This window comes from Sander vitreus, unplaced genomic scaffold, assembly GCF_031162955.1.
Source record: "Sander vitreus isolate 19-12246 unplaced genomic scaffold, sanVit1 ctg227_0, whole genome shotgun sequence".
NCBI classification, from domain to species: domain Eukaryota; kingdom Metazoa; phylum Chordata; class Actinopteri; order Perciformes; family Percidae; genus Sander; species Sander vitreus.
Window position 1 is genome coordinate 200001 of NW_027595409.1, and position 10000 is coordinate 210000.

General features: G+C 48.8%; 1 protein-coding gene across 2 annotated transcripts in view; it reads right to left on the reverse strand.

Moving 5' to 3' along the window:
• Nucleotides 1-1622: 1622 nt before the first annotated feature.
• The window catches only part of nipal4 (NIPA like domain containing 4), a 14297-nt gene continuing 5919 nt past the window's right edge, over nucleotides 1623-10000 (reverse strand). For both annotated transcript variants that reach the window (XM_078244388.1, XM_078244389.1), the window contains exons 2-9: nucleotides 8677-8814; nucleotides 7893-7949; nucleotides 7602-7692; nucleotides 7160-7320; nucleotides 5486-5653; nucleotides 2827-2906; nucleotides 2381-2593; nucleotides 1623-2211 (exon numbers count right to left, since the gene is read on the reverse strand). In XM_078244388.1, the coding sequence (XP_078100514.1) occupies nucleotides 2026-2211; nucleotides 2381-2593; nucleotides 2827-2906; nucleotides 5486-5653; nucleotides 7160-7320; nucleotides 7602-7692; nucleotides 7893-7949; nucleotides 8677-8814 (1094 nt within the window). In that variant the 3' untranslated portion in view covers nucleotides 1623-2025. The remainder of the gene's footprint in view (nucleotides 2212-2380; nucleotides 2594-2826; nucleotides 2907-5485; nucleotides 5654-7159; nucleotides 7321-7601; nucleotides 7693-7892; nucleotides 7950-8676; nucleotides 8815-10000) is intronic.

Consider the following 10000-nt stretch of genomic DNA (forward strand, 5'->3'; position numbering starts at 1 on the left):
CCGTTTGGAAGTTGTAAACGTTAGTAAGATGTTCACAAGCTCGACATGACTTTTTATATATTTATAAATGTATGTAACGTAGTTACAGACAGTTTATTTATTTGTGAAACTTGTTTGTGTATTTGCAGATCAGTTTTCTCTCTTTTTGCAACATTAGTTTGGTGTTTTATATTCACAGATTACACCTGTGTGTCTCTCTAATAACTTCATCAAATCCTTCAGTAACAACAGACTTCAGAGCACACACACACACACACACACACACACACACACACACACACACACACACACACACACACACACACACACACAGAGACACACACACACACACACACACAGAGACACACACAGAGACACACACACACACACACACACACACACACACACACACACACAGACACACACAGAGACACACACACACACACACACACACACACACACACACACACACACAGACACAGAGACACACACACACACACACACACACACGACACACACACAGAGACACACACACACACACACACACACACACACACACACACACACACACACACACACACACACACACACACACACACACACACACACACACACACACAGAGACACACACACACACACACACACACACACACACACACACACACACACACACACACACACACACACACACACACACACACACACACACACAGACACACACACACACACACACACACACACACACACACAGACACACACACACAGAGACACACACACACACACACACACACACACACACACAGAGACACACACACACACACACACACACACAGCACACACACACACACACAGAGACACACACACACACACACACACACACACACACACACACACATACACACACACACACACACACACACACACACACACACACACACAGACACACACACACACACACACACACACACACACACACACACACACACACACACACACACACACACACACACACACACACACACGGGTTACGCTGCAGGTGACCTAACATTTATTTACTTAAACTGATCTCTGTTCAGTGGCTGGAAGTCACATGATGATCAGCTGGATTAACGCTGTTGGTTTGAGGTTTCAGCCTTTACATCCTGGATTAAATGTAAAATACTGTGTTTTAAAAGGCGGTTTTTAAAAGGTAACTACTGTATTTTTCACCCTGGACTCTCTGTCTCCATGTTTGTGTGTCTGAGTGTCTGATGGAACAGTCTCTACAGGACTAATGTTCAGCAGCAGTTAGAGTCACTAAACATCACCAAACTCCACCAGACTCCATGTAAATAATCAGGACTTTTATCATGGTAAAACACACTTCATTCAAAGAGGACAGAAACTAAATAAAACTACCAAAAGCCGTCTTGGTTCATCTTTCCACTGTTCCAACAATCACCACTCTGGTTTGGTTGAAATAAACCCTTAATTCACCCATTTACATGTGGAAATATGCTGGCTCTATACACGCTAAAAGTCCTGATTATTTACATGGAGTCTGGTGGAGATATGCTGGCTCTATACACGCTAAAAGTCCTGATTATTTACATGGAGTCTGGTGGAGATATGCTGGCTCTATACACGCTAAAAGTCCTGATCAGACATGGGGTCTGGTGGAGATATGCTGGCTCTATACATGCTAAAAGTCCTGATTATTTACATGGAGTCTGGTGGAAATATGCTGGCTCTATACACGCTAAAAGTCCTGATTATTTACATGGAGTCTGGTGGAGTTTGGTTGAAATAAACCCTCAGTATAAAAGGCAAAGAAAACGCCAGAAATAAGCGACAAAAACATTGAAAGGTTCACATTTCTGTGTAACTAGAAACGTGTGTCCTTCCTCTCTCAGCTGATGATACTAAAAGACGACAAAAACTTTGAAAAAAGGCAAAAAAAAACCTCCGGAAAAAGCTGATGATGAAGACTCTTCCTCTCTCTCTCAGCTGATGATGAAGACTCTTCCTCTCTCTCTCAGCTGATGATGAAGACTCTTCCTCTCTCTCTCAGCTGATGATGAAGACTCTGGGCCCTTCCTCTCTCATCGGAGGCAGACTGTCTATCACCATGTTGTCCATCAGTGTGTATTTGTCCTCTTTTCTTCCTGCCGCGTGTCCATTGGCTGGAACCTCGGGAAGCCCCTCCTGCTCCACCCGCGGAGCCAGCTGATTGGTCAGCTGCTTCATCGTCACCTGAAACACACCAGTTTGTCTCTTTAGGACGACTTATGTCAACTTGTTTTCCCTTTTTGTTGATTTTTGCCACCGTTTGTCAACTTTTGGTGCTTTCTGTGGCTTTTTTCGATATGTATGTTCCAGATAAAAGACATTTTACGGTTAAAAAAAAAGATAAGAAACGTACCTGTAGGTCTCTGAAGAGTTGCAGCATGGCCACGCCCACCACGATGACCAGGAAGGCGGTGAGCGCGGCGACCACGTCGGGGACGGACATCTTGTTCCACTCCTGGAAGAGGACGACGGAGGTGAGCAGCACCACGGAGGTGAAGAGGACGTAGTACACGGGGAAGACCAGCAGAGTGTTGAAGGTGTCCAGAGACTTGTTCAGGTAGTTCACCTGAGACACACACACACACACACACACACACACACAGTCAGTCACACACACACACACACACACACACACACACACGTGAAAATGTTCCTTCGGTTACTTCTCTCTATTTAAAAAGATAGATGATGAAGCTGGGGACGCTGAGGAAAGTAATCTTACTTTGGCTTTAAAACTGGAGAAAGATTAGAAAACGACTAATGTGACGGAGAATAAGGGGAGGATGACATGATGCTCACCTGCGTTACTATGGAGACAATGAGAGTGACGAGCAGGATCCAGGTGAGAGGACGACCCAGCACTGAAACATCAGAAAACACTACAGAGACACAGAGAGACAGAGACAGAGAGAGACAGAGAGAGAGAGAGACAGAGACAGAGACACAGAGAAAAAGAGACAGAGAGACACAGACACACAGAGAGAGACAGAGACACAGACAGAGATAGACACAGAGAGACACAGAGATACACAGACACAGAGAGAGAGACAGAGAGACAGACACAGAGAGAGAGACAGAGAGAGAGAGACACAGAGAGACAGAGAGAGAGACACAGACACACAGAGAGAGACAGAGACACAGACACACAGAGATAGACACAGAGAGAGAGACAGAGAGACAGAGAGAGAGAGACAGAGAGAGAGACAGAGACACAGAGAAAAAGAGATAGAGAGACAGAGAGATAGAGAGACAGAGAGATAGAGAGACAGAGAGATAGAGAGAGAGACAGAGAGAGAGACAGAGAGAGACAGAGACACAGAGAGACAGAGAAAAAGAGATAGAGAGACAGAGAGATAGAGAGACAGAGAGATAGAGAGAGAGACAGAGAGAGACAGAGACACAGAGAGACAGAGAAAAAGAGATAGAGAGACAGAGAGACACAAAGCATTACAGACCCATTGATAATGAAAGACATCAAGAGTTGCCCCTTTGAGAATAAAGGTTTGAGAGGTCTATGTTGTTAATGAAGCCCAACGTTTGGTTTTATTTCTTTCTGTTGGTGGAGGAAGGTTAAGAATGTATTTGAAACTGGCTCAGTAAACATGTGAGGCTTCTTTCCTCTCCTGCACTGTAACTGCTTGCTTCTAAAAGTATCGTATGTACTTCATATCTTTGTGCAAATAAAGTAAAGTAAACTAAAGACTCTGGGACAGTGCTGTGTGTCTCACGGGTGTTATTCGTTGTTTCTGTTTGTTGTGGAGAAGTGGAACAGTTTATGGAGTCAGGATATTCATTTAAACGTATTTATTCTCTGTGTTGGGTTGTGTTGGGTTGTGTTGGGCTGTGTTGGGTTGTGTTGGGTTGGGTTGTGTTGGGTTGTGTTGGGTTGTGTTGGGTTGGGTTGTGTTGGGTTGGGTTGGGTTGTGTTGTGTTGGGTTGTGTTGGGTTGCGTTGGGTTGGGTTGTGTTGTGTTGGGTTGGGTTGGGTTGTGTTGTGTTGGGTTGTGTTGGGTTGGGCTGCGTTGGATTGTGTTGGGTTGCGTTGGGTTGTGTTGGGTTGTGTTGTGTTGGGTTGTGTTGGGTTGTGTTGGGTTGTGTTGGGCTGTGTTGGGTTGTGTTGGGTTGTGTTGGGTTGTGTTGTGTTGGGTTGTGTTGTGTTGGGTTGGGCTGTGTTGGGTTGGGTTGTGTTGGGTTGTGTTGGGTTGGGTTGTGTTGGGTTGGGTTGTGTTGGGTTGGGTTGGGTTGTGTTGGGTTGGGTTGTGTTGTGTTGGGTTGCGTTGGGTTGGGCTGTGTTGGGTTGGGTTGTGTTGGGTTGGGCTGTGTTGGGTTGGGCTGTGTTGGGTTGGGTTGGGTTGTGTTGGGTTGCGTTGGGTTGTGTTGGGTTGGGTTGTGTTGTCAGTTGGGTTGGGCTGTGTTGGGCTGTGTTGTGTTGGGTTGTGTTGTGTTGTGTTGTGTTGGGTTGTGTTGGGCTGGGTTGTGTTGGGTTGGGTTGTGTTGGGCTGTGTTGTGTTGGGTTGTGTTGGGTTGTGTTGGGTTGAAAGGCTGTGTTGGGCTGGGCTGTGTTGTGTTGGGCTGTGTTGTGTTGGGTTGGGTTGGGTTGTGTTGGGTTGGGCTGTGTTGGGTTAGGCTGGGTTGTGTTGGGTTGTGTTGGGTTGGGTTGTGTTGTGGGCTGTGTCATGCTGTGTTGGGTTGGGTTGGGTTGTGTTGGGTTGGATTGTGTTGGGTTGGGTTGTGTTGGGCTGTGTTGTGTTGTGTTGGGTTGGGTTGTGTTGGGTTGGGTTGTGTTGGGTTGTGTTGGGTTGTGTTGTGTTGGGTTGTGTTGGGTTGGGTTGGGTTGTGTTGGGTTGGGTTGTGTTGTGTTGGGTTGGGTTGTGTTGGGTTGTGTTGGGTTGGGTTGCGTTGGATTGTGTTGGGTTGGGCTGTGTTGTGTTGTGTTGGGTTGGGTTGTGTTGTGTTGTGTTGTGTTGTGTTGGGTTGGGTTGGGCTGAGTTGTGTTGGGTTGGGTTGTGTTGGGTTGGATTGTGTTGGGTTGGGTTGTGTTGGGTTGTGTTGTGTTGTGTTGGGTTGGGTTGCGTTGGGTTGTGTTGGGTTGCGTTGGGTTGTGTTGGGTTGCGTTGTGTTGCGTTGGGTTGGGTTGTGTTGTGTTGGGTTGTGTTGCATTGGGTTGTGTTGTGTTGTGTTGGGTTGTGTTGGGTTGTGTTGGGTTGTGTTGGGTTGTGTTGTGTTGTGTTGTGTTGTGTTGGGTTGCGTTGGGTTGTGTTGGGTTGCGTTGGGTTGTGTTGTGTTGCGTTGCATTGTGTTGTGTTGGGTTGTGTTGGGTTGTGTTGTGTTGCGTTGGGTTGTGTTGGGTTGGGTTGGGTTGTGTTGGGTTGTGTTGGGTTGTGTTGTGTTGTGTTGGGTTGTGTTGCATTGTGTTGTGTTGGGTTGTGTTGCATTGTGTTGTGTTGTGTGTCTCTTACCGGTGTGGATGACGATGGCGAGGCCCTTGACGGAGGAGATGGTGAAGGCTCCGAGCAGCGAGCAGATGCTGATGTAGACCAAGATGTTGGAGCGGCCGAACCGCGGAGAGACGTAAAACACCAGCAGCAAACAGAGCAGCAAGACAGCTGACACAAACACCAGGAACCCTGACACACACACACACACACACACACACACAGAGAGACACACACACACACACACACACACACACACACACACACACACACACACACACACACACACACACACCCACACACACACACACACACACACACACACACACACACACACACACACACATATGTAAGACAGGTACATTAATAGTATGTAAATACCAGAGTTTTATATACAAAGAATGAAAGATAGAAAGTGTGAAATATAAAGTCTAGTTGTGCTACGTTACGCCTCATAGTGGAACCACACTGCTACAGTCCTTGATCAAAGGGTTTAAAGTTTGGTTCCGAGACTGATCTCACTCCCCTTAGAGATCCCCATTTCCTTCAACCACTTCCCTTCCTCGCATTTTAGTCCGTCCCACCCAGGAAGCACGGGACAGGAAAGGATGCGAGGAGAGAGGAAATGGGTTTTTAAAGGCAGTGACACACCAACCCGATAATCAGGTCGGTGACTCGAGTCTGTTCAGTGTGTCCGTGCTGTCGTCCGTTGGAGGGCCCGTCGTCCTTCATTTGGGCTGACCTGACTTGTTGCGTTGGGGGGCGGGCAGTCGGACTCAATGACCCATCTGATTGGTCGAGAGCTAACCAGGAAACGGGGAGCGGGATGAGCGTGACTAGAGTCTCTCAACATCTGATGAACATCTGTTAAACTGACCTTTGTTGATCTGAAATGAAGACAGATTCAGCAGCTGCACGGCCTGTTTCTCTCTTCACATGTTTCCAGAAACACGTTACGGTGAACTATTTTAGGACAATATGAGATCGTATTCTGAACGAGACGCCATGATGGTCGGGGAGCAGCCAGACCCACGTGACGCGTTCGTCCAATCAGCTGCCGGGTTTCATTTTGTGGGCGACAATCCAGATTAGCGCCGCCTGCTGTCATGGAGACGTATTACGTCCGAGGCTTAACGGGGATGAGACATCCTGTCCTCTGAAGCCTCAGGTGAACTGGTCAGGCGGCACCACGTGAGGAAAATATCTAATTGTGATTATTTTGGCTCATATTGTGATATGATTCACGATATAGGAGGAAATAAATAGTTTCTTGTCATTGCATACACAACGGAGTTAAGATGACATCAGTCACTCACTTAGCAGCACGATAGAAAGATAGAAAGTGACAATAAATAGATGAATATCAGTAACACCAGAATAAGAAAACCAGTCCATTATCAACACAGTCTGGTTAAGAAATGATCATTTTTGTAACGTTATGTTCATTCTCATTGAAAAATGTTAAGATTAACACCACAGTACTTTATTTTAGACGGTTTGACACATATTTTGCCTTTAACCAATATTGCACCTCTCTGTGATTTGGATCTCCATATTGTGATTCTGCTAACATTGTGATTAATTGTGCAGCCCTATCAGACGCAACAGCTGCTTTGTTGACTTGTCCTCTCTGTCTGGGGCGTCCCATGAATGTCAGCTCTGTGGGTTGTAGAAGGAAGGAGTAAGAGCCAAACTCACCGGGCTCCAGCAACTTGTCGGTCATGTCCTGCAGTGATGTCACGTCCTGTTCCTGCGGAGCGTGGATGACCAGCAGGACGCTTCCCAGCACGCACAGCAGACAGCCGAGCTTCCCCAAAACGTTGAGCGCCTCCCCCAGCAGGTAGGAGGACAGGACGGCACTGGAACACGCAGCCACAACATTCATCACATTTCTGTCAGTCAGAGGGATGTGTGTGTGTGTGTGTGTGTGTGTGTGTGTGTGTGTGTGTGTGTGTGTGTGTGTGTGTGTGTGTGTGTGTGTGTGTGTGTGTGTGTGTGTGTGTGTGTGTGTGTGTGTGTGTGTGTGTGTGTGTGTGTGTGTGTGTGTGTGTGTGTGTGTGTGTGTGTGTGTGTGTGTGTGTGTGTGTGTGTGTGTGTGTGTGTGTGTGTGTGTGTGTGTGTGAGAAGGATGTGATGCTACCTGATGAGGACACTCAGAGCGCCCAGCGGAGTCACCAGAGTCGCCGGAGCAAACATGTAGGCAGCAAAGTTACACACCTCCCCAGCTCCCACTGCAGAGGGGGGGGCAGAGAGAGAGAAAGAGGGAGAGACAGAGAGAGAGGGGGGGGCAGAAAGAGAGAGGAGAGACAGACAGAGAGGGATAGTTAATTCCATTGAGTTGTGAAGCAGCAGAGTCATCTCCTGAGAAGAAGGACGTCAGCAGATAATAAGATCCAGAAATGTGAAGCTGTGGATGATGTCATGGTCTTACTGGTCAGCAGGCCGCCCCACCACAGCCAGTCCTTCAGGTAGCCATGGCCGCCGTCACCTGATCACACACACAACAACGTTACACACACACACACACACACACACACACACACACTTCTCTTCAGGCTCAGGGATCTAATGCCAGGATCAGACAGACTAATGTTCAGAGTCGCGCCCGATAACGAGAGGTAAACATGTCTTTACCTCTCGTAGTGTGACATCATCAAAGATCAGCTGATCTAACGTCTGGGACGCTTCATGACCACGACGCAGAAAGTCTATCTATCTTCCCTACGTACTTCCTTCCTTACACACATAGACACTACCATACATGCATGCATACACACACACATAGACACATCCATACACACATGCATACACACACACACACACACACAGACAGACACATCCATACACACATGCATACACACACACGCACACACACACACACACACAGATAGACACATCCATACATACATGCATACACACACACACAGACACATCCATACACACATGCATACACACACACACATAGACACATCCATACACACATGCATACACACACACATAGACACATCCACACACACACACATAGACACATCCATACACACATGCATACACACACACACAGACACATCCATACATACATGCATACACACACACATAGACACATCCATACATACATGCATACACACACACACACACACACACACACACACACACACACACACACACATCCATACATACACGCATACACACAGACACACACGCATACATACACTCACCTGCTCTGGTGTGTCCGCCGCTAGCCAATCGGAGGAGAGCTTTCTTCTTCAGGATGACGCTGCTGCCAATCAGGAAGGCAGAGAGCAGCGCCAGAGTCAGGCCGAGCCACAGGTTGTAGACCACACCTGTCTGCACATCTGGAGACAAACAGAGAGGAAGCTACAGCTGTCTGCACATCTGGAGACAAACAGAGAGGAAGCTGAGCTCAGACAGCCATTCGTTCCTTCATGCTGCGGGGGGGGGGGAAAGGTGAAAAGTTGAGACTGACTCAACTTGTGTAGAACAACAAGTTCCCCCCCCCATGTAACAGAGATCAGACTAGTGGGGGTGTTTTGAGACGGTGTGAGAGTCCCAAACAGGAAACATCACTGCCTCTATCTCTGCCTCAGTCCCTCTGTCCCTCCATCTCTCCGTCCCTCCGTCCCTCCATCTCTCTGTCCCTCCATCCCTCCATCTCTCCGTCTCTCCGTCCCTCCATCCCTCCATCTCTCCGTCCCTCCGTCCCTCTGTCCCTCCATCTCTCCATCCCTCCATCTCTCCGTCCCTCCGTCCCTCCGTCCCTCCATCCCTCCGTCCCTCAGTCCCTCTGTCCCTCCATCCCTCAGTCCCTCCATCTCTCCGTCCCTCCATCCCTCTGTCCCTCAGTCCCTCTGTCCCTCCATCTCTCAGTCCCTCCATCTCTCCGTCCCTCCGTCCCTCCATCCCTCCGTCCCTCCGTCCCTCCATCTCTCCGTCCCTCCGTCCCTCCGTCCCTCCATCTCTCCGTCCCTCCATCCCTCCATCTCTCCGTCCCTCCGTCCCTCCGTCCCTCCATCCCTCTGTCCCTCCATCCCTCCATCTCTCCGTCTCTCCGTCCCTCCGTCCCTCCATCCCTCTGTCCCTCCATCCTCGTCCCTCCATCTCTCCGTCCCTCCATCCCTCTGTCCCTCCATCCCTCCATCCCTCCGTCCCTCCGTCCCTCCGTCCCTCCATCTCTCAGTCCCTCCATCCCTCCGTCCCTCCATCCTCCGTCCCTCCATCCCTCCGTCCCTCCGTCCCTCCGTCCCTCCATCTCTCAGTCCCTCCGTCCCTCCATCTCTCCGTCCCTCCATCCCTCTGTCCCTCCATCTCTCCGTCCCTCCGTCCCTCCGTCCCTCCGTCTCTCCATCTCTTTCTCCGGGAAATGAAGCTGCCTTCAAGACACATCTATTAACCATCTGATGGGAAACAGGAACTGAAATAGAAAGTCTACCTGTGCTACGTTGGGGGGTTAAACAACACAACAGGACGTCACACAGATGTTTCAGTTACACTCCCCCCAAAAGTGTACGTACGCCCAAAAGC